This window comes from Crinia signifera, chromosome 7 (assembly GCF_055691185.1).
Source record: "Crinia signifera chromosome 7, ASM5569118v1, whole genome shotgun sequence".
Taxonomy (NCBI): domain Eukaryota; kingdom Metazoa; phylum Chordata; class Amphibia; order Anura; family Myobatrachidae; genus Crinia; species Crinia signifera.
The window spans coordinates 96,956,375-96,981,655 of record NC_139223.1 but is presented as its reverse complement, the minus strand read 5'-3'; the positions used below and the strand labels follow the sequence as shown (position 1 = coordinate 96,981,655).

The 25,281-nt window shown below is 43.9% G+C and overlaps 2 protein-coding genes across 6 annotated transcripts in view; both read right to left on the bottom strand.

Annotated features, from left to right (window-relative positions):
• VPS16 (VPS16 core subunit of CORVET and HOPS complexes) overlaps positions 1–25,281 on the bottom strand; it is an 827,293-nt gene that overhangs the window by 676,248 nt on the left and 125,764 nt on the right. For all 4 annotated transcript variants that reach the window (XM_083153510.1, XM_083153511.1, XM_083153509.1 and 1 more), the window contains exon 7: positions 5,181–5,303. In XM_083153510.1, the coding sequence (XP_083009636.1) occupies positions 5,181–5,303 (123 nt within the window). The remainder of the gene's footprint in view (positions 1–5,180; positions 5,304–25,281) is intronic.
• LOC146019518 (myb-related transcription factor, partner of profilin-like) lies at positions 12,557–15,609 on the bottom strand. 2 transcript variants are annotated; one of them, XM_083152040.1, is made up of 3 exons: positions 14,309–15,609; positions 13,737–13,805; positions 12,557–13,448 (listed from the first exon to the last, which is right to left on the bottom strand). In XM_083152040.1, the coding sequence occupies exons 1-2, from the start codon at positions 14,784–14,786 to the stop codon at positions 13,792–13,794; spliced, it is 492 nt and encodes a 163-aa protein (XP_083008166.1). In that variant the 5' UTR covers positions 14,787–15,609; the 3' UTR covers positions 12,557–13,448; positions 13,737–13,791. The 2 variants fall into 2 exon arrangements, with proteins under 2 accessions (XP_083008166.1, XP_083008165.1); XM_083152039.1 differs by having other exon boundaries at positions 13,737–15,609.

Below are 25,281 nucleotides of genomic sequence, written 5' to 3'. Positions count from 1 at the left end.
ACCACACACACTTAGTGTGTTAAACTCCAATATCCCTTCCCCAATATACAATGTATTTTGATTTGTGATTGTTGCGCACCACAGGCAGTACCAGAGAGACTATCGGACAGGAGTCGTGGGGTCAGATCCTGACCACGATCTCCTCCATTCCTGCTGCACAGCAGCCAGCTGTTTGGGCTGCTAAAGGAGTCCGGCGTCCATACTGCCTACCTGTAACATTAGCGTGTAACCGGAATACGAAGTTGCACTGATAGGGGGAGCCGCACTGTGACCATCACACTGCAGTGTCTCCCAGTGTAACACCGGCATACAAACTACAATAACACTGCCTGTGTGTATCCCCGGAGAACAGCCAGGTGTACAGAGAGAACCTGGGCGTATGAGCGGCATGCTATAAGCAATACTCCTGCCGACCTCATTCGCCGTTAGGAGCTCCTCCACGTATTTACAGCCGAAGTGCTACCTAATACAAATAAATAAACTGTAATATTCAGTAAAAATTTGAATGTATGAACCAACCAATTTATTGTACCAATCTCCATTGTGGGTAGACACTGGGCGATTGTGATAAGACGCATTTAATCACATGATAATAATTTTAAAGGGGACTCACCCAGTAGGGGCCCACTGCATATTATCCCCACACTTGTTTCTACAATACAATGATGATTGGTGAACTAAACGCATCATAAACAGTGTCTTACACCATATCCACAGCCAACCAACCAACTGTATTTATTAAAGCCTGAGTTTGGTAGTGTATGAGCGGCATATGCTATAGGCAAAATACCCAAATCCGCCTCACCAACCTCACTGTGGCCTCTTTCATACACCTACAGTGGCATATCTTTCTGTTATAATGCAATTTAATTGAGGAAGTATAATACTCCATATCCAACCAATTTATTGCATACGAAATTACGTGTGGATACACACCAGGCGATTTTGAACAAGACACACCAAATCATCATAAAATAAATGTGAGGGGGCCCGAACAGTGGGGATACTTGTGATATTATTGAAGGCAGTGATCAGTGCACCCATCGAGTGTGGCACTGATACAACCACTGTCCATAACTTTCATTAAGGGATATCGAAACACACTAAGCAAGGATTCATTCCTTTTTTATCTTTACCTTGTCAAAACTTTACCCATGTATGTTATGTGTTTTATATATCGCCATTTTAAGATGTAATAATTAAAAGTTAATTGTTATTAAAACCATCTCTCTTTACCAGTGCGCCACACTAATGACAGCCTTCTCTTTCTCAAAAACTGTATCTAATCTTCTGTTCTAGTGGCAGCACACCCTAAAATAAAGACTTATTTAAAGTCTCATCATTATACAAAAGGGTTATATAACATACACAGATATCCTCACCTGTGCGATTGGAAAAAAGCCTTTTTTTTTTGTGTGTCTGATTCCCGGAGCTTCACAGTACAAGCTGTCACGCCGCGCTCCTGCACACAGAGCTGCTTTCACTTCGCAAAGGAGATTTATTGCAAAGCGGACAGCCAAACTACTTACTGCTGGTTATCCCCGCACATTGGGACAGGACAGACTTGGGGACCCCAACCTGAGGACATTATTACCGCTTACGCCCGGGTAGAGCCACTGAAGTGTCCGGCTCCCCGCTCATCTACAGCAAATCCATTAATACGGAGTAGAGGGTGAGATACCTTATTGCCATTTATCATTGTTAGACACATATGTGCCTTAACTTTGTGTGTTTACCATCTACTCTCTAATTGGCTTTCATGTGCTTCCATAATTCATCTGTCATTCCCCAAACGACCTGTCTGATACTACCATCTTACCAGTAATAGGAGTTAACCCCTGACTAACCCATCCTATATAATACAGAAATGCCACCAATCTTGATTGCTACACTAATGCCACCTTGCTTGTTTAATATTTTAACTCATTTTATGTAAAAATGTGATTCATGTATGTCTGTTTTTTTTTTCTTTTTATATAAAGTATAAATAACTCGAAGTGTGTTCAGTACTCATTATATTCAGCGCAGTTCACACAATAAATGATCCACTTAGAAGGATTGTGTGGATAAACACTTTGTGCTGCTATGTGTGGAAAGGGGCCAAACCTAGAATATCTGGAAAGTCCTTATCCTTCCTAAATGTGAAGGTGGGGTTGCTTTGCCCAACTTTGAAAGCTATCATAGGGCCTGTCTTCAGTCAATTTAGTGATTAGTTTAATCTAGATAACCCTAAACCTTGTGTGATAATTGAACGTTCTTTTCCCCCCGTACACTTGATAGATCTATTGTGGTTACCAGCAGACCTCTCTCTGATGTGTTCTGGTCCAGGTGAAACAATGCGGGTGACCTTGCAGGCATGGCATAAGTTTGTCTCATCATGTGACTAAGTCACCTTGCCCGGACCAGAACTATCACTATCCACTGTCGCTTCGTTTATTCCTGATTTATGCTTTGGTTTTTGGATATCTAAGGGTCTTGTAAACCTTAGTGATATTTGTGACTCGGGAGGTCTAATCCCTTTCAGTAGTTTACACTACAGTTACTATACGGTATGCCAAAGCATGATTTTTGAAAATATTTGCAGATTCGCCATTGGTAATGCTAGCAGTCCTCATTTTCTGTCAAATGAGGACCACCACGAAGCTGATTCGGTCTCACCTACACTTATCGCGTAGTAGAGGTGGTATCTCCTGGTGGTACTCTTAATTGATTTTGGAAACTAATGCTGCTTTCAGACCGCATCTCTGGCTTTGACCCTGTATTTGGAAACGTTTCCAAAAACGGGTCTGCCAGATAAAACCCCTTTCACACCGCAGCACTTAAACGGTATATTACCGTTTAAGTGCCGATTTTTTGACACTGGCAGACCCGTTTTTGGAAACTTTCCAAATACAGGGTCAAAGCCAGTGCAGCCTTCAGCCCTCCCCTCCGTGCAGCTCCCCCCTCCTCCCCCCCCCTCGCGCGTGTCGACGCCCCCCGCGCATGTTGACCCCCCCCCCCCCCCCGTGTCGACTTACCCCGTGCCGGTACCTCCGTTGTGGATCCCGGCACTGCAGCTCAGTATGCTCGGAAAGCACTTATGAAAAAAGTGTCTTCCAGAAAATGGCTGCCCCATAGGAAACCCTGTTTAAAAAAACTGTCTTTCGTATGGGGGCAGCCATTTTCTGAAAGACACTTTTTTCATAAGTGCTTTCCGAGCATACTGAGCTGCAGCGCCGGGAACCACAACGGAGATACCGGCACGGGGTAAGTCGACACGGGGGGGCGCCGACACGCGGGGGGGGGGGCGTAGACACGCGCGCGGGGGGTGTCGACGCGCGCGCGGGGGGCTCCAGTGCTGTGAATACTTAATGAGCGCTCATTAAGTATTCACTGAGCTGAATTTAGGACCCAGCTCATTGGCTGGGTCCTAAATACCGTTTCAGAACCGATTTTGAGCCTAAAATACCGGTTCTGAAACGGGTAGGACCCTGCATTTTAACCGGTTAGAAAAAACAGTTGGTACTTGTGAGTTATCTGGGCGTCCGATTTTGGTACTAGATCGCATGCGATATCGCATGCGATTTGCATGCGATTTGCATAAGATTTGCTATTCATTTCATTACCCCACTATCCCCAAAGTGTGTCTATCAACGTGAACCCGAAGCGTGGCGAGCGCCGCGAGCCCGCGAGGGGCGTCGGTACGCGTCCTCCGACCTTTTCATGCCCTACTATCCACTAGGGCGTGGAGTGAGAATAGAATAGTGTGGCGAGCGCAGCGAGCCACCGAGCCCGAAGCGTGGCGAGCGCAGCGAGCCCCGCGAGGGGACGCGGACACCTTCACAGGTATCCGCGTGCCCTTGCGGGCTTCACAGGTGTCCGCGTCCCCTCGCGGGGTGCGCTGCGCTCGCCACACTATTCTATTCTCACTCCACGCCCTAGTGGATAGTAGGGCATGAAAAGGTCGGAGGACGCGTACCGCCGACCCTCGCGGGCTCGCTGCGCTCGCCACGCTTCGGGTTCACGTTGATAGACACACTTTGGGGATAGTGGGGTAATGAAATGAATAGCAAATCTTATGCAAATCGCATGCTAAATCGCATGCAAATCGCAAATCGCATGCAAATCGTAAGTACCCAAAATCGGACGCCCAGATAACTCACAAGTACCAAACAGTTTTTTCTAACCGGTTAAGTGGTCCTGCACCTTTCAGACCGCACACATTACCGTTTTAAAACGGTAAAAAAACGGCAATATACCGTTTTTAAAGTGCGGTCTGAAAGGGGCATAAGAAAGGAAAGTTACCACCCCAATTAAAATGGGAACTTGACCTTAACAGGACCCACTCTGATAATGTCTGGACCCATATTGCTGGTTTATGCTTCAAAATTTCCAAATGTCTAGCTCAATCTGAGATGTACTACAAACCTTCTAATGGAGCCTATTCACACCGCCTTGTTATGATTATTCGAAAGATTCATAAACACTACATACTGTATACGAGACTTATGATTGTACTTAAACCATTTTGTGAGTGGCGATGAACCCAAATTGGAGTAAGTGGGGTGAATTCATGGACAAACGGGGACATTCCCTCCTTTGTACAACACCTATTACTTTTGCTTTGACTTCATAATTGAATTTTTTGTTTTTGCTTCCATAGCATACCCCTGGCTCACCCCACCTTCTCTTTCTTCACCTTTTTCTTTTTCCTGTTTTTCAGTCCTTCCGCCTCCCTCCTTCCTCTTGTCAAGGAGGTATTCCCTTTTCTACTTTTCTGTCTGGGTTGTAGATTACTGTGCTAGTGTTATACTGTATTTAGTTTAATCGTTATTCCATGTGTTATCTCCCTCAAGGATTTATTTGTTTATTATTATTATTATTTTTGTTCTTCAATGTAGAAGATATCTTCGCAAAGGTGTACTAGCACTATTGTATTATAAATATGTACTGTGTACCCTGTTCACATATTAGATGAGGGCTGCTACTGTACATCTGTAACATTTTGTGAAAGTGAATCTTACCAAAATGTTACCATTATTTTCCCCTATAAAAAGCAAAATGTCAGAGGTTCATGATCTGGCAATACAATGAGACAGGTATAGGCTGACCATGCATAGAAGAACCTGGGAAAACTATGCCAGAATTTCATTTCTGGAGAGGATTACTCTATTCTACTAAAAAACTAATGATGTACTCACCTGAAGCGATGAAGTTCCCATCCATATATAACCAGAATCAGTGAAGACTGCTAGGTATTTATTATGAAAAGAAACGGCCATATGTAGGTAAGCTCCAGACAGGGGACTCATTCCAGGGAGAGTCTACAATAAAAATAGCCATTTAAAACATTTTATTTTTTTAAATGTCCATTCCACATAATAAAACAGCTCTAAAAAAATATAGTTTTTGAATGGACAAAGTGTGTGGACATGCAATGGGCAGACAGGGTCATTAATCAAAGTCAAAGTAGGAATTACTTATAACAAACAGTTTATTTCTCTTCTCACAGGTATGTGATTTAATTGGTTAGCTCCAATACAAGTCCCAGCTGACTGCTCTCCATAAACCCCATATGAGCCCATTGCAGTAATATACATTCAATATAGATTTTGAATGGACAAAGTGTGTGGACATGCAATGGGCAGACAGGATCATTAATCAAAGTAAAAGTGGGAATTACTTATAACGACAGTTATAAAACAGTTATCCTGCATGAATTTCCCTGAATATGGACTGATCTTCTGTTTATTTCTCTTCTCACAGGTATGTGATTTAATTGGTCAGCTCCACTACAAGTCCCAGCTGTCTGCTCTGCATAAACCCCATATGAGCCCATTGCAGTAATATACAATGCATGTGATTTAATTGGTCAGCTGCACTACAAATCCCACCTGTCTGCTCTGCATAAACCCCATATGAGCCCATTGCAGTAATATACAATGTATGTGATTTAATTGGTCAGCTCCACTACAAGTCCCAGCTCTCTGCTCTGCATAAACCCCATATGAGCCCATTGCAGTAATATACAATGTATGTGATTTAATTGGTATCTAAAACACTATAACTGATAATCTATATTTTGCCCATTGCGTAACAAATGTATTGTTAATGTGTTTCTAGTCTTTGTAGTACCTGTTTGAAGCTGTGTTCAGTGAGGCATAATTTATTGGGAGTATATGTTTTGGCTAGTGTTTATTTTACACAGGCTTTGATTAGCTGGTCATGTGACCTCAGCTGTAGGCTCTCCTAATTAGACCTGGTATATCTGTTCACATAGAGGGCAATTCTCTGCCTGGGCAGTTCTTTAATTGAGAAATATCCGAAGTGAGAAATTACAAAGTGGGAATTACTTATAACGAACAGTTATAAAACAGTTGAAAAACATTGAACAACATCAAGCAAGGTAGAAACAATACATTTTACACATTACTACTATACTATATCCACTCTACTTAACCGGGTCTCCAACATACAAACAGTCAGATCATGCTCACCACAATGCTTCTTCTCATTTCACTACATGGAATACTCACCAAACTTCAACCACCATATAATCTCCCTGACACCCACCACTCAGTGCACATTTCCTCTTCTATTATTCACTGATGAGCTCTTTACTTACTTCTCTACTTATACTTTCACATCCACATCCCATCACCAATACAAAAAAACACAAACATCCACCTACAGTATATCTATCTCTCCTTTCTAATCTTATTAGCTGGTGATATATCACCAAACCCAGGCCCCAACCACCTGTCCCACTCAGATTTAATTGCTTCTAAGCCTAGAAATTCAGCTAACCTCATAAATATCACATGCCTCCCACCACACACCAAACTTAAATGTGCCCTATTGAATGCACGCTCTGTTTGCAATAAATTAACATCCATCCATGACCTCTTCATCTCTCACAACTTCAACCTAATGGCCATTACAGAAACCTGACTCACACAATTAGCACGGCCTCGCCTGCAGCACTGTCACATGGTGGTTTCCACTTCACTCACCCGTCCAGGCCTGGTAACTGTAAAGGAGGTGGAGTTGGTATATTACGGTCACAAGCCTTCACATACTCCGTTCTGCCACCAGTTCCTTCACTCACATTTACATCAATTGAAGTACACTCCATTAGGGTTTTTTCCCCTTTCTCTCTGCATGTGGTTGCTATCTATCGCCCACCTGGGCTTCCGAAATCTCAATTTCTGGAAGATTTCTCTGCCTGGCTCCCCCATTTCTTATCCTCTGACATCTCCACTATCATCCTGGGTGACTTCAATATTGCTATTGACAGTCCACCATCTTAGCATGCTTCCAAACTCCTCTCTCTAACCTCCCTCTCGGCCTCTCCCAATGGTCCGCCGCCTCTACACATTTGGAAGGCCACTGCCTTGACCTTGTTTTCACCAGGCTGTGCTCAATCTCTGATTTTACTAACACTACCTTCCCTCTCTCTGATCACAATCTCATTACCCTCTCCTCCATTACCCCAAGCTCACTGACACAGAAATCATGCATGCCTACTCTAACCCGCAAGAAATACTAATGCTATTAATTTTCCACAACTTTCCACCTCCCTGCAACAACCGCTCTCACTAATTTCTACATTTACCTCTCCTGACTCTGTTGTTTCCCACCTCTACCAGACTCTTGAAACAGCCCTTGATGAAGTGGCTCCAGCTGCACATTATATCCCACGTAGGCTTATACCCCTTTCACATTGCACTTTTAAAACGGTATATTGCCGGTTTTTTCCCATTTTAAAACGTTTAAGGCTGCAATGTGAAAGTGCCAAAGTTGATTTACCGGTTAAAGATAACCGGTATTTCAATACGGTTAAAAAGCAGAGTCCTACACGTTTTAAAGCCGTTTTTTAGGCAGTGTGAATGGCTCTATTTCAATGGCTTGAAACGTGTCCCTTGGGGGTTAAATGGGTTGAATTTTGAATGGTATTAAATGATTTTTAAAACGGTTTTCACCTGCAATGTGAAAGGTCTCAAGGCTCAGACCCGTTTTAAAGTCCCATTTAAGAATACCATGTCATTACCCATTTCTGCAATGTGAAAGCAGTATTAGATGCCAACCGTGGCACAACAAGACAACTATGAAATCAGTCACGTAAAGTAGAACGTCAATGGCGTAAATTTCGTAATATGACTGATTTCCTCACATATAAGACTAGCTACCACTCCTACTGAAATGCTTTGGACACTGCCAAACAAACATACTACAGATGGGTCTTTTCCCATCTTGGCAGGGGATGGCGCTGGCGTCGCCAGCCGCCATCCCCCGCCAGCGCCATGGCGATCGTGAGAAGGGGACACGCGCGCACGAGAGGCGCGCGCGTCCCCTTCCGACGGCGCTTACATACGTTTCCCCGGGTCCCCGCCGGCTTGCCGGCGGTAACCCGGGGTCCCCGCCGACTGCCCGCACCCCCCCTAACCCTGTCCGTCTCCCTGAGGCGGAGACGGACAGGGTTTCCGCTGCGCTAGCGACGGAGACTGAGACGCGCGTGCGCGTGAGACGCACGCGCGTCTCAGTCTCCTCGCTGGCGTGGCTGCTGGCGGGTCGCCAGCGCAGACGCCATGGCGACCCGCCAGCAAGGATGGGACAAGACCCATCTGTACCAATCTCTCAGCGAATTTTTAACACCTTTAAGGCTCTTCTGAACCCTCCCCCTCCTCCCCCACTGGCTACCATCAGTGCACAAGAACCTTCCCTCCTACTTTAAGGACAAGATTGATATCAGAGATGAAATGGTATGCTCTTCCACTACCTCTAACCCACTCTCTTCCCCACCTGAACCCTCTGGCACTTTCTCTTCATTTGAGCCCACAAATGAAAATGAAGTATCCGCACTCTTCTTATCCTCCTACTCTACTACCTCTCCTCTTGATCCTATACCTGCACAAGTCATTAAAAATCTATCTCCTGTGCTTATTCCAACCTTAACTAAAATCTGCAATCTCTCTCTTGCTACTGGTACTTTTCCATCTCTGCTCAAACATGCAGTGATTACTCCCATTCTGAAAAAATACAATTTTGACCCTAACTCCTATTACAAACACTACACTCCCTAGGTCTTAATGATACAGCCCTTTCCTGGTTCACATCTTACCTATCTGATCACTCTTTCAGTGTTCGCTTCTCTGACTCTACTTTCCCTTCACTACCTCTGTCAGTCGGAGTACCGCAAGGCTCAGTCTTAGGTCCTCTGCTTTTCTCCATCTATACTTCCTTGCTTGGCAAATGAATCAGCTCTTTCGGATTTCAGTATCACTTATATGCGGATGATACTCAAATCTATCTATCAACCCCAGATTTGTCACAAGTGGTTTTGGGCCGAGTCTCTGAATGTCTTCTCGCAAACTCAAACTCAATATTTCCAAAACAGAATTACTTATATTCCCGCCAACTAAGAACAGTTACCATCCTGAGATCTCCATCACTGTTGACAACTCGACAATGTACCCTACCCCACAAGCTTGTTGCTTAGAGGTCATCCTCGACTCTGACCGGTCTCTTCCCCACATTCAATCTGTCTCCAAATCATGTTACATGCATCTTAAAAACATATCCAAAATATGACCGTAACTCACACAAGACACTACTAAATTTCTTTTCCATGAACTCAATATATCCCGCATTGATTATTGCAATAGTCTCCGAACTGGTCTTCCCAAGAACAGACTCTCACCACTACAATCCATTTTAAATGCTGCTGCTAGGCTGATCTTCCTTGCAAGACGCTCATCTGCTGATCCGCTCTGCCAGTCCCTCCATTGGTTACCTGTATCTTACTGTATTCAATATAAAAGACTTCTACTAGCATATAAAGCTATTAACCATACTGCACCAGCATATGTCTCTCTACTTAAACGATCTGTGTCTCTCTTCTGCACGGATCACTAGCTTCCATTCACTATTACAGGACTTTCATAGGGCTGCTCCCATCCTATGGAATGCCCTTCCACGCACAATAAGACTCTCCACTAGCCTCCAAACTTTCAAGCGTTCCCTGAAAACTCACCTCTTCAGGCAAGCCCATCATATTTAAATTCTACACGCATAACCCTCTGAGGCACTTATGTAATATATAGCTTTCCTTCTGGACTTGTAACTTGGTGGGACTGCTATGCTATTACTGATGCCTGTCCTTGTGTTTCCTCCTATATCCCTATATATTGTAAGCTAGCAGCAGGGCTCTCCTACCTCCAAGTATGTCTGTTGTTACCCAGGTTGTTTTATCACTGTCTACTATTGTAAAGCGCAACGGAATCTGCTGCGCTATATAAGAAACTGTAAAAAATAAATAAATAAATAAATTGAATGTCTTAAAAGTTAAACGCTGTTGATACGGTAGATTAATATAAGGTTCATGTGTAAAAAAGGCGGAAAAATGGTTTGTTATTTTTTGTTCTTTTAGCACAACCCTAAAAATCATGAAAAGCAACGTGTTGACCTTTTATGTATTTATGTCGACATTGTAACCCTGATGATTTGAGGCACTACCTAGCAGTTGCCTGTCAACATATCGGGTGACATTCTTTGGGATGAGATTTGTGTTTTTTGGCGGACATTAGTAAAAAAAATGGCGACATCGCATATTTAATAGGATGCGCTAAGGGACGGATATCGCATATTATGTGCGATAACTCATGCGGACCGAAAGTGTGTGAAAAAAAAAAATCGCATTTTTATCGCATCCAGATGTTTTCGTACAGAAAAGTATACAAATTGCTTATTTAATGGGATGCGTTTTCGCAAATCGCACTTTTAAGGTGTCTAATAATCACACTTTTTTCAGACCAGGTTCTGTTGGGCGATGTGGCCCAGAACTCACTTTGGTCAAGTGCACAAATAGTAATTTCAACACAGGTGCAATCAATTTCACTCAGAACCACCCCTACATATACCCCAACATAATTAAGGACACCTGTGAGGGTTTGAGACATGGAGATTTTGCAGAGTGGTTTGGAGTTGCTGATTTGTGATGTGGCCCATTTGGAGGAGCTGCGCAGGAGGGAGGAAGCTGCACACCAGATCCAGGTAGCCCCCCGACTACTGCGTACCCCACGTATGTATCGTGCTCGGCTGCACCTGGACTCACTCTCGGATCAACAGGTTGTGGGGATGTTTAGGCTGAACCGCAATAACCTGTTGGACTTATATGAGCAGGTGAGAGATGATTTGGACCCTTTCGGGGGTATCAACTATGCAGTGTCTGGGCTGCAGAAATTAATGTGTACCCTCTACTATTTGGCCACAGGCTCCACTCAGTCTGTGACCTCATGGTCCTTGGGGGTTTTCACAGCCCACTTTCTCTAAGCATTTTACTCAAGTGTTACTTGCTTTAAAGAAGTTGTGGCGGACATACATCAGATTCCCACGTTCTGAGTTGGAGTGGCAGGACCACAAGGTGGATTTCTATAGACTCTCAGCATTCCCTCACGTGCTGGGAGCTATAGACTGCACACACATTGGGATTAGGGCACCGCACGTGCGGGGATACGTCTATGTCAATCGGCATGGGCGGCACTCTTTGAACGTTCAGGTGGTATGTGATGCTCATCTCAAAATCCTAAGTGTTGTAGCAGGCTTCCCTGGGAACTGCCATGACACCTATATTCTGAGGCACTCAGCCCTCTGCAACCGATTCAACCAACAACAAATGTCAGAGGGCTGGCTACTTGGTAAGTACATTTTTACATATTACCCTCTCTGTCCTTATTTGTACCTGCTCAAATGTGTGTGTTTCCAGTTTCACAAGCATATTGCTCGTCCCAGTGTCTCCTGTTTGCACAATGCACATACCTTACCATATAAGGCAATAACTTCCTATCTGTGTTTTAGGTGACTCAGGATATGGGTGTGTTTCCTGGCTCATGACACCTTTGCGCTCCCCAGAGGGCCCTGCACAGCACCGGTATAATAATTCCCATATTGCAACCCGCAATGTGGTGGAGCGTACATTTGGCGTATTGAAAAGTAGATTCCGGTGTTTGGACCGGTCATCGGGTACGCTGCTTTACCACCCAGCAAAAGTAGTGATGATCGTCCAGGCTTGCTGTATGTTACACAACATAGCCCTGTCCCAACCTGCCTATGTGGAGGAGGAACATGCAGCAGTCGTGCAGTAGCCCAATCTACCACACCTCGGGTAGTGAGGGGTACGCAGAGGGGGATTCTGGTGCGTACACAAATCACCAGGTGTTACTTTTCTGGTAAGCACATGTGCCCTGTATTCCAACATGTACCTTTGCTGTAAGTGTACTCATAAACAAATTATTTAGCAATACCATCTGTTTCCACCCACATTTAGCCTAATACACAGAGCCCAACAGATGCAGCTGGTGGTGCTGACCTATCCCTTGCTGTAATCAACCTTGTAAGTACATTTGTAACATGTATGAATTAATTTTGCTCTAAAACATGGCTCACCTGGTGTTGTGGAACTACACGTGCCAGCATGCCCTGACACACTATAACCATTACAGTCCAAACAATGAGAGCCAGAGCTTGCTGGAATATGTAGTTCCACAACACTACTTTTTAGCAATCCCATTGTCATATACCATTACACTATGTCATATTTCACACAACAATTGCTTTAAAAATAATACACAGACAAAATGGTATGCGTTTAGACATTTTTACTGCAGTATAGTATGTCATAAACAACCTGCATTTTTGTCACTCAAACATTCGAACTGTCGGGGGATGTAACAAGATGTATTGCATATTAGATGCAAATTAAAAATGTATAAAAAACATGAATTATTTTCTCCCACCATCAGGCCACCCTAAACCACTTCTTGAAGCTGCACCCAGGCCACCCCGGGTCCTAATACTCCGACGGGGTGGGGAAGTGGGGGAGCCACTTACTGGGGTACTAGATACACTACTCAGTGTAGATGCTGCTGCACCTATGACATTGCCTTCCATCTGCTGAAGTTGTGCCTGCATACCTATTAAGGCATTGGTCTGCGCTGTACACGATTGGCTAAGTGCAGCTATACTTTGCGCAAGGCTGCCAATATGGCTATTCTGTTCCCTTACAGCAGAAGTAAGATCTGCAAAATGGGTGTCAATGCTATTAGCCATGCGCACATGAGTACCTACACCAACCCATACACTCCTTGAAATTTTTCTTAATTGAAGAAAAGTGTGACGCATGTACCCCTGGATGTTCCCTATTTGCAGGCTTTGGGAGGCCATAAATTCAATTTGTTTCTCCTTGAAATTTACCAAGAAGTTAGCTACTTGTGCAGCAGAAGCTGCTGTATGGGGTGTGTTTGTGGGTGGGGGTGGGTTGGGAGTCACCCCACTTGGGGGAAGATCACTCTGTGATGATGTCTGTATTTCCTCCTCAGCCGCAAAGGTCTCCACGGGTTCTAGAATGATGTCCATTTCGTCCAACATCATAAAAGAGGATTCTGTTGGTTTTGTTCATAGTTGTACAGTACCTGTGGATACAGATGAAGAGGTAAGTACTGATGCATATATAGGCCAGTCTCTCTTCAGTACTGTTTTTGAAAGGGCTTGAGATGCTGAACGCACATACCTAGGGGTATTATGTAGTTACACACCCGATACTGCATGTAACATTGACAATAATAAGTGAGATGACTAGGTCAGATTACATTCATTTCCATTGCAATGTAGCAGCAGGAGATGAATGTAGTGTGAGATATTGTTGATGTGACATGGGTGTGTGTACTGTATGTGTAATGGCCTGTTTTTTGTTCATTTACCTGCTTCCACAGATTCTGCTCCAACAGGCCTTCTTTTCTGTGATGCGTGAGCACTTCAGGACGGACAATCTGTGAAAGAAAAGATGGGCAGCCATTATCTACCTTGCAATGGATAAGCATTTATGCCAAAAATGCATTGAAATGACATTACTGGACAATACTTCCTTTGGTTAAGGACTACATTATTTAGTCCCCACATTATTTGACATATGTTTTACACCTGAATTTTTTTTTTAGATTATTATTAAACTATTTGACACATTACAACTGGTGGAAAATCTGTGGTATGTAGGTATGGCAGCTAAACCACCAGTACACCAATGTTTTTTGGGCCACATACATGTTAAGCTGCTAGAAATAATGTTAAAGTGTTGATCAATATCAGCAGTTGTGGAACTACAAGGCCCAGCATTATGACCAATTTGAAAGTAGGAGCAGGCAATTTTTTTTGACTGACCTTGCTGGGCTATGTAGTTCCACAGCAGCACTTTACTTAGCATAACAATACAAGTGAACATTACAGTTTGAAAACATTGCCATGTATGTTTAAGATTGCATGTGGTCACACTTACCAGCTCTGGGTGGCATAGGCGGCCTATCGGTATCCGCGACGTGCATGCCAGGTAGGACCTCAGGGGGTATGATTCGCTTTAACTTGACCTCATAGGACGTGTAGCAGACAGTGGTGGGGCTTCCTCCGCCAGTCTTGGTGGCCTCCTCCAACTCCATGGCCATTTTACTTTTGAGCTGTCTCTTGATATCGTTGAACCTCTTCTTGACATTTCTGACCAGGCTGATGTCCTTCCACATTGCCCTTTTCCGCTGTGCAGTGGTCTTGTGGTGACTTTTGCCCAGTAACCGGTCAAACACGGGTATGATAGCCCGGACAAGCGCAGCATTTTCCTCGTATGAGAATCTGACCTGTCGGCCACTTTTTGTGAGGCCAGCTTCTACCTCCTCCTCCTCATTTTCTACTCCAGCCATGTACCCCTCCTCCTCCATGCCAGTGTCTTCCTCCTCCTCACCTCCATCTTCCTCCACCTCTGACATGTGGCCCTCCTGCAGCTGCTCTTCGGTATGGAATAGGTCCTGGGTATAGGATAGGGATGCCAGCGGATCCTCCACCTCCTACTGCTGGGGCTGGTCCGCCAGGGCCTGGTCTGGGGCTGGCCTTGCTGTGGCCATGCTGCCTGCCACTCCCTGTAATGGAGGACGACCTCAGCAGTCCTCTGCTGCCTCTCCCACTTGGCTGGCTGCTGCCACTCCTCACTCTGCCACTCCTCACTCTGCCACCAACACCTCTTCCTCTGCTCACACTGCCACTGCTTCTCTCCATGCTCCTTACTTCCTATCAAAGAGTGAAATGGCGCCAGTGCCCCTTTATATAGGAGGGGATAATGGAGGGGACAGAGGTGGGCCAATAGGCTATTGGTTGTCTACATGAACACTGCCTATCCACTATATAAAAACTTTATTCCTCAAATGCAGCATATGTAATTAGCCCTAATGTCCATCTCTGATTTTTAAATAAATTACAAAACTTACACTAAAGGGGAATTCAAGTAGATATGATCATCAACTAAAAACAGAAACTAAAAAAAAAAAAAAAAAAAATCAAGCCCATTCTGCACCCTTAAAAAAATTCATTTTCTAAAGAAAAAAAAATAGAATCTGTGAGGACTTCATGGACCTACTGTATGTGTTTTCACTGCTGCTATTTTATGTGGGACTTTTGTGAATTCTTCTATACGTGAGTCAGACAGTATTATCCTCTCTAAGCTGTTTTCATTGTCTCACGTATTAGCACTGCAGAGCGATTAAATGCTCCCATACCATAATGCAGTGGCGTAACTTCTATGCCCCCCCTGCCATCACTCCCTCTGTGCACCCTCCCATCACACCTTCCCTCTTTGCCCCCTCCACCTCATCCCTACCTCTATGCCTCCACCTGCCCATCCCTCCCTCTATGCCCCCTCATGTAGGTGCATCTATATCTTCTTCCATATGTCTATTTATGCTCCCTTCCATCTATCTATCCCCCATTTTGATAATCAGTGTAGAATTCTATGCCTCTATATGGTGCTCTGTCTGTAGTGTTCCTGCTAGGCTGTTTTTGCGGGGCGCTGCGCCCTGCCCGATTATTAAAGAGCAAATGCGCCCTACCCTTCTAGCAGCGTCCCGCTAAAAGAGCCTGCTGTCTGTCCCCGCTGGTGTGCACGGGGAAACCCAGCGCCTCCATAGATGCCAATGCCTGGCGCTTCCCTGGCAGCACAGTGTCTTCAGCGGGGCCAGGCCTGCCACCTGTAGTGGCGGTGGCGGCCGGGACCACCCCCTTTACTGGTGGTGGCGGCCGGGCCCACCCCCTTTACTGGTGGTGGCGGTCGTGCCTGGGCAGGCCCCTTTTGTGAAGTAGTGGACCGGGACCGCCCACAACAGTGATGTCGGCATGCCCAATCTGTCCCCTTATGCTGCCCCTGTGCAGCAGCGCCCTGTTGGCAGGTCACCCCTGGAAACAGCAGAAACTCTCTCATCTACATTCTGATACCTGTGACGCTCTCGGGGTCCGCTCAACTGTGCATTCACTGACATTTGTCACATGCACAGGCAGCAGCGACTCCCTTAGCAAATCAAAACTCGGGTATTTTCATACCTTGCCTACACTGCTACTCTATTGATACTCTGGTGAAACGTAGCTAAGATATTATTGTGACTTACAGGGAACATTGTTGCTAAATCATTTTTTGATATTAATTTAAAACATATATTGTTACTTGAGGTGTTTATTGTCTAATAGGATTTCAAACAAGTATATTGATATACAGTTACTGATACCTGGAGGAATTCTCCCTCCTTAAAATCCACAGACATAAATATTATGAAATTATATTTCACTACTTTCTCACATATATTGTCTATAAGTGTTATCTGTTTGTCTTCGTCTTCTGTCCTTGTCTGACCCAACTTTAGGGTCATGTTTTAATATAATAAAGTTTGTATTAACAGTTACTTACTCTTTTTAGAAGGCTGTGCCCCACCCGGGAGACTTTTTTGATATCCTCTCTTGGATATCTAACTTTTTTGTGTAGTGCTCATTGTAATATAGCAACAAAAAAGGCCAACAAAATTCTTGCATGTATTATAAGGGGCATGGAAACAAGGGACTCAAAAGTAATTATGCCTCTGTACAAACCATTGGTTAGACCACACCTCGAATACGCAGTGCAGTTCTGGGCCCCGCATTATAAAAAGGACATCATAGAATTAGAAAAAATCCAAAGAAGAGCAACAAGGCTTATTAGGGGAATGGAGAATTTAAGCTATGAGGAAAGATTAAACAATTTGGGACTATTTACACTAGAGAAAAGACGTTTAAGGGGGGATATGCTCAACATGTATAAATATATTAGGGGCCAATATAAGGAACGGTCAAACACCCTTTTTTCTACTAGAAAGGAATCTAGGACGCGAGGGCATGAGTTTAGATTAGAAGAAAAAAGATTTTGTTCATCTAGAAGAAAAAATTTCTTTACAGTCAGAGCAGTCAAACTTTGGAACTCTCTTACTGGAGAAGTGGTGTCGGCAGACACTATAAATATGTTTAAAATAAGGTTGGATAAACATTTATTGGTTAATAACATCATCTGTCTTAAAAATATCAGAACATACTATACAACAAGGGATAAGCTACCATAAACATAGGTTGAACTAGATGGACACAAGTCTTTATTCAGCCTCACCTACAATGTAACTATGAGAAGGAGCTTAGTGGTTACTAGGATATGACCCATCACATAACGATCATTGGTGGGCATGTTTCCACGATAGATATTAAAGAAAAGCTAATACAGGTCGAGTATCCCGTATCCGAATATCCGTTATCCGAATTATTCCAAAAACCAGACATTCCAGAAAGTGAAAATTTTTTTTTTTTTTTGCTAAAAACTCACTGGGGACATTTGTAACAGCATCACTGGGGACATGATATGTAACTGGCACTATATATGTGCAAGACAATGATTGCTTGGCATTCAAATTCAGTGCTGAGATAGTACACACATTTTGTTTCAAGTTTTGAAACATTATTTTTTGAACAAATAAAATATATTTGTGTGTATTTTATGTGGTAATAAAATATATTTGTGTGTATATTATGTGTTTATACAGCATAAATGCAAGATACTTCAAAATACATCATTGAAATATTAAAATATTCCGAAATACGGAATAATCCGTTATCCAAAATTCTCCTGGTCCCGAGCATTTTGGATAAGGGATACTCAACCTGTAATGGATTTGGCGTTATTGGAGAGTCTGTTATTTTAAATATAATCGTGAACACCGAGGACCATAATCCTGACAGAGCTGGGCAGGACCAGAATACGTGGAGAAGGGTGCCTATATGCCCACAAATGTGCCAACATAGATTGGAATGTACCAGATTATTGATCTGTCTAATGGTGACTTTCATCTAACAGTATATGGCCAGCATAACACAGACTGCACAGTGCATCAATGTTACTGATAATATCGATGTCAGATGCAGTTGAGCGATTTTCAACTGCACATGCACACTTGCAGCTGAAATGCACGGACATAAATGTCACAAAAATGTATTGGGTGTTCCTGTCTATCTTATAGCGTATCGGAGACATGTCACTTAGGTGGTTGTGAACTCAAGATGCATAATTGCTCATACTGGATGCCACTGACAGAGCTTTTGCACCTAGAAAGGAGCTGGAAAAAGTGCACATTTTATGATTGTAATTAAAAGGTGCGCCAAGCTGTATTTAAGCATCTAAAAACTCTCATAAGTAGGCAGTAGAGTCCTTACAAAATCAGACGCAAATTTATTTTAGCCCAATTTATATATTGCCCCAAAAAGATCATTGGCAAAAGACAAATGGGCAAAAAGTTTTAACATCCAACTCAGAACATCGCTTTTCATCTGCTTAAACAGTGCAATGCATCATGGTTACCGTAGATATTATTCACAACATATTGGGTGATTATCACTAAATACCAGTGATATTTGATATTTTCTTACACTGATTTACAGTACCCCAAAAAAGTAGTGATTGCAAGTCATACTGGACCCCTGGTGCTATAGAAGTTGTTTATATAAAGCAGGCATTCCCAACCACGGTCCTCAAGGCACACCAACAGTGCAGGTTTTAGTGATATCCAGGCTTCAGCACCGCTCACTATATTTGCCTCCCCGTGACCTGTAGCAGCCAGCGGTGCTGTCCGAAGCCACCGGGCTTGTTTTCACAGTCTGTGCTCCTTGGTGCCTGCTCCCACTTCTCTGCTTGGCTTACTCCTCCTGCTTAGCTCCTGGAGTACTCTGTCCTCCTACCTGAATCTGTACCACCTCAGATTCAGGTAGGGTGGCCTTGCCTGCACCATATAACAAACTGTGTGCCTCCTGCACCACAAATTATATGGGGGGGTTCGGTGTTTAGGAAGTGGCATAGTCTCCAGATGGGCATTTGGGAAATCCTTTAACTACATTATACTGCTGCCTGGCCCACTTGCAGTGCACACAATTTACTGCTGCTGTAGTGCACAATTTGTTTATAACTTGGAGCCTGTCACGAACAAGGATTTGAGCACAGTGGTAGGCGGTGTTGGATACAATGGCTGAGAATTGGATCAGACTTACAGTGAAGCTGACTGGATCTGGAGATACCAGAATGGAACTGGAGGCACTTCATTCTGTAGACATAAAACAGGTATACGAACCAGTGATGCTGAAAAAGAGTCCGACTTGGCAATGTAATAGGATCCAGGGACACTGGAACTAAATTAAGGCAACTCAGGATAGCCGACTTGGCAAAGAAACAGGATCGAGGTACACTGGATATCACTTAAGGTAACTGGTAACCGAGTTGAGTATAATGCACTAATATTGACCGAATCTGGATAGTGGATGGCACAATGGAAGTGACTGGAAACCAGATGATGGATGACTAGCTGATATCGGCTGGAGTCCAGATAGAGTTGGATAACCCACAAACCGCTACAGTAGCGGGACAGCAGATACTGTAGCTAGGCTGGACACAGTGAAGCCAGTAGAATATACTTTTACCACACAATAATACCAATGAAAACTTCAGACAGTCTGTGTATATAATAAATAAGGTGCTTTTATTTATAGAATAATAAACAGGTGAATAGAATTACATACGCTGGTTAGAAAAAAGTTTGATTAAAAAATGGTGTAAAAACTGGAGTAAAAAAAGTGGGGGTGATCTAATACCGGTATATGTTATAAATACAATAACAAACAGACATAAAACATAAATAAAGTCCCGAATGTGGGTAGGCAGTAACACTTCTTGCCAAAAGGTTCTGAGGTTTTATAAGTGGCTGGGGTTGGTGGAAGAGTTCCACACTATTGCCCGCAGTCTGTATCCTGCAATAGGTATGGGTAAAGTTTTTTACCGTGTGTATCCCTTTAAGAGATGGGGGTGGTGGGGGGGGGGGGGGAGGGGGGTACAGAATTTGTTCTAGTGGGTACTAGTAAAGTTTTACATATGGAACGTAGTTATACAAGGTATGTTTTAAAACCATATATAAATAAATAAAAATTTATATAAAAATATATAATCTTATAGGGAAAGGGGGTTTATACATATATATACATATATATATATATATATACATATATATATATATGATTGCAGGAACTAGGTGGGGAAAAAAAGGGGGAGGGGGGGGGGGTTGGAGGAGGCGGTGGTGGGTATAACGTTCAAATGTTCCAAATGGGTAGAAGGGTGCAGTTGGCGCCAACCACAGCGCCCATATGAATTGTTCTCTATTTTACAAAAACGTAGCTGTAACCCATCATAGCATTTTTTACCCTTTGTCACTCGTCTTCTGTGTTTTAGCAGTTATGTGTAGTTTGTAAATCCCACTACTTAGACCGCATATGCAAACGGACACTATGCCCAAAGAGGGCAGAAGTCACAACATGAAGCTGAAACCCATAAGGGCGGACGTACACGGAGCTCACTACAGGAGTGAGGGCGGAAGCTGTATCCGGGCGGAAATGACGCAAGCGGCACCCGCGTCACGCCAGCCCAGCATAAAAAGAGACGGAGATGGTTACCAGTCACTCTGCAAATCCTGACGAAGCCCGCCTGACGGGTGAAACGCGTTGATCTCCAGAGACCTCCTGTATCACTGCCTTACCTCATCGCAGCCACAGGAGAAGGACGAGTCTGCCGGCAGACACCACCCCCATCTCTTAAAGGGATACACACGGTAAAAAACTTTACCCATACCTATTGCAGGATACAGACTGCGGGCAATAGTGTGGAACTCTTCCACCAACCCCAGCCACTTATAAAACCTCAGAACCTTTTGGCAAGAAGTGTTACTGCCTACCCACATTCGGGACTTTATTTATGTTTTATGTCTGTTTGTTATTGTATTTATAACGTATACCGGTATTAGATCACCCCCCCTTTTTTTTACCCCAGTTTTTACACCATTTTTTAATCAAACTTTTTTCTAACCAGCGTATGTAATTCTATTCACCTGTTTATTATTCTATAAATAAAAGCACCTTATTTATTATATACACAGACTGTCTGAAGTTTTCATTGGTATTATTGTGTGGTAAAGGTTTGCGCAGGAGTGCCTATTCGCTCTAACTACTGTATATTCTTTTGGGTATTTGTGTAGCTCTACCCCAGACACCCAGCAGCAACCTACCCCTCCCACCTACCACCTTCCCATAGCGCAGTAGTCAACCCTCTTTTTTGATAGTAGAATATACTGTAGCTGGGCTGAAACCAGTGGAGCCGGTAGCAGGTAATGTAGCTGGGCTTAACCCAGCGGAGTGGGTGGCAGGTATTGTGGCTGGGCTGGATCCAGATAAGCGGGTAGCGGGTTCTGTGGCTGGGCTGGACCCAGTGAAGCAGGTAGTAGGTAACACGGCTGGGCTGGACCCAATGGAGCAAGTAGCAGATACCGACAAAGTATCTGAACAGGGTGCCAGGAAACGTAGTGACAACGTTGCTGAAGGCAACAACTGCATCAGAGAGCAGGATCTGAACCCCCTTGCCTTGCACGGATAGGTTGGCAGGACAGGTGGCATCTTGTAATCCCAGGACTGAATTCAGAAACTGCAATGGGTGTTTCATACAGACAACACTGAACTTAAGCAAGCATGCAACTAGGGGGTTACAGCTGATCTGAGCACTAGGCTAGAGCCTCTCATGTGTCTGATAAGGGAGAGGTAAGCATAGTTTAACTCACACAGTGATTGCAGCCTAGGTGCAGGTTGAATGAATCCAGGCAGAATACACCGAAAGAAACTGATAAACACCAACAATTTATCTCTGTGCTCCAAATATTCCACCTTTTCTACAGCAAGAGAAGTGAGTCTATTTAATTGACCAGTCTATGTTCCAGTTATTGTCTGGGCCTGCACATTTATTGCACATTTTGGGAAATCTCTCCTGTACAATGGTGAAGGATCATACTGAGCTGTATGGTAGATATGTTTTCATTAACTTTAACCTCCCTTTTCATATGAAGTTTTAAAGAAAGCTGCTGCTTTTATAGATTCATCTCCTCATAACCCTGTCAGTTGCATGGGAGACTTCAACAACATTATGGTTATCTCCTTAGACAAATGTAGATCACCCTCTTTACCTGTGGGGCTAGTGGTGACCCTACAAAATTGGCTGACTTTGTTGATAGTATGGGTTAGATCGATGCATGGAGAGTTAGCCACCCAGCAATGCAATAATATTCATGTTTGTCTAAGACTCATGGTTCTTTCTCAATGCTAGGTTTGGCATGGCTATGTCCTACTCTTCTTCCAAAGATTATTGATATCCGTTCTAAGGCTAGGTGAGTTTCTCACCTTTGCTGCGGTCAATGAATGTAGAGTCCCAGAAGGGGCAGTAATATTGGAAGCTTGATCCATCATGGCTGCTTCAGCTTGGAGCCAAATCTAACCTGGTGTGTCTCTGGGAGTGGTATTTTATTGATAACGTGGATTCCACTGCTGTACCAGTGGTATGGCATTTGTTTCAAGCCTTTATGCGTGGAACACTTATTAAACGTATTGTTGCCCATAAATAGTTTTCTAGGAAAATGACCAAGAGTCTGACTTTTGTAATTTGGAGATACAATACCTTAGGGATGGTTCAACTACTACAGAAGCCAGATGGTTGTTGGCTCAATCTGCCTGGGTAGCTTACTTGGCTAACAAGAAATCCCATAGTGTAATGTTTCGAACCAATAACATGTATATGCAACCAGACAGCACTGGAAACTTTTTAGCCCATTTAATCCACTGTAACTGTCCATCAGCTACTGTTACACAACTAATTGACTGTTGGTCATCTTGTCGATGACACCTCAGACATTGCAAATGTGCCCCCTCCTTTTTACAGGGATGTTTACAGCTCTTGAACTCTCTAGTACACTGAGGAAGAGCTCCAATGTTATGTGGCTAAAATCACATTGCCTAAACTTTCTCCTGAGGACTCGACACTCCCATAACTGTTGAGGAGGTGAAAATGGCTATAGGTTAATTTCCTAGTGGTAAAGCCCCTGTTAGTGATGGTATTCCCTTTGAATTATACAAAAAATAAATAGCAGAATAGTATATTTTACTATTCTGCAACACGCTATGTGTTCTTTGATATATGCTATGCAAGATAGCAAAGACTTCCTGCACATACGCATATGAGAATGAACATTACAATGTTGTCATTATTTCAAATTAGCTATTATTTATATGCTCATTGATTACACATATTATGGGTGTCTCTAGTGAATAATTATCAGAATAAGCTTTATTGGCCAGGTATACGAGCGCATACTGGCAATTATATTTATTTAGACATTCAGCAGAGCCACTTGGTGATTGCGACAGCCAGATAGGTAAATAAGTAAAAAACAGTACAGATATGGAACACTACAGGGGAGACAAGGTGTACATATTTTGGCTGGGTGGCACAGATCCTTGGCAGCCTTCAGTGGCGCCAATTTGACTTCGCTACTTTCAGGGCAGCAGTGAAAGGGCTCAAACAGGCCATCTCCCCTTCAGCACACCATGTCCAGCATGAAGGCTGGCCTGCTGTGGGGTGGGCCAGCATGTCAGGGACCCTGGCTGGAGCTGCGATTGGAGAGAGAGACATAATTGGGGGGGAGCCAACGGGGGGAGGGAAAAGAGACTGGGGGCCATACTTGGGCCCTCTCTGGGCTGAGATCAATTTCCGCTACCCCCTCCATTGCAGGAGCCGGTACCTCCTCCCTGGGGATCCTCCAGTAGGGGGGGGGGGGGCTTCTAAGTTCTCCTGGGGCAGGAACATCCTCAGAGGGTCCCCTGGCCTGCTGCCCACATCAGCGTTGCCATGTTCTGTGCCAGGAGACACTCGGCACTTGCTTCCTCCAACCTCATCCCAACTGCCACGCTACTCCAGAGGCAGGAGATGGAGCTCTATGGATCGGAGATCGGAACTCCACTTGTATGCAACCATTCCCGGCCCCCAAAGGATATCTTTATTATTCTAATATATAACCTACATTGTGCATTGTATCCCTTAAGTAAAACATGTATAAGTATTCTCTGGTGTTAGTTGTGACTATAATAATTGTGAAATGAACTTGGTAATGTGAAAGTTGATAACAAATTATTGTGTTGTGTAATTTAATAGATAATAGATGAAGTTGAAATTTGATACAAAATAATGAATAATTAAATAGTGTCTGCTAGTAATTCTCCAACACAGTGTTATAAATGTGAGAAAATTACTCTATGTGAGTCGCCTTAGGTGGTTGAAAAAGTTTTTTTTCAAACCAGTAATTGTTTAAAAATTAGTGACCAAAAGTGGACTAAAAAGGAGAGAAAAATACATTACTAGGGTGATAAATATGTATATACTGTACTAGTAAGCCCGCTCGAACCAAATGCTTCGAAATCTAGTAGATATTGTTTCTCTAGCTGCCAACAGATGGCAATGTAAGCATGCTCGAAGCAAATGCTTCCAAAGCTAGAATATGTAGTTTCACTCACTGCCAACAGATGGCAGTGTTTCAGAGCCAGAGGGACACTAGACAGTACTTGTTTCCTAGCACGGTGACCATCGCATACAGTATTTAGAGGTGTGCGGTGCGATGCGATCTTCCATTGTACAAGCACCCTAATGGGTGCTTACAATGTTAAATGCACCCCCATTGTCAACGCCACCGCCACTATAAACGCCAACCCGAAGCGTGGCGAGTGCAGCAAGCCCGCGAGGGGCGGCGGTACGCGTCCTACGACCTTTTCATACCCCCACTATCCACGTCGGCGTGGAGTTGATTTTAGATAGCGTTGGGAGCGCAGCGAGACCCGCAGGGGGGCGCAGAATACGAGCCCGTCCGCTCGCCACGCTTCGGGCTCGCCACACTATGTAAAATCAACTGCACACCGACGTTGATAGTGGGGGACACGTACCGCTGCGCTCGCCACGCTTCGGGTTGGCGTTGATAGTGGGAGTGGCGTTGACAATGGGGGTGCAATTAACATTGTAAGCACCCA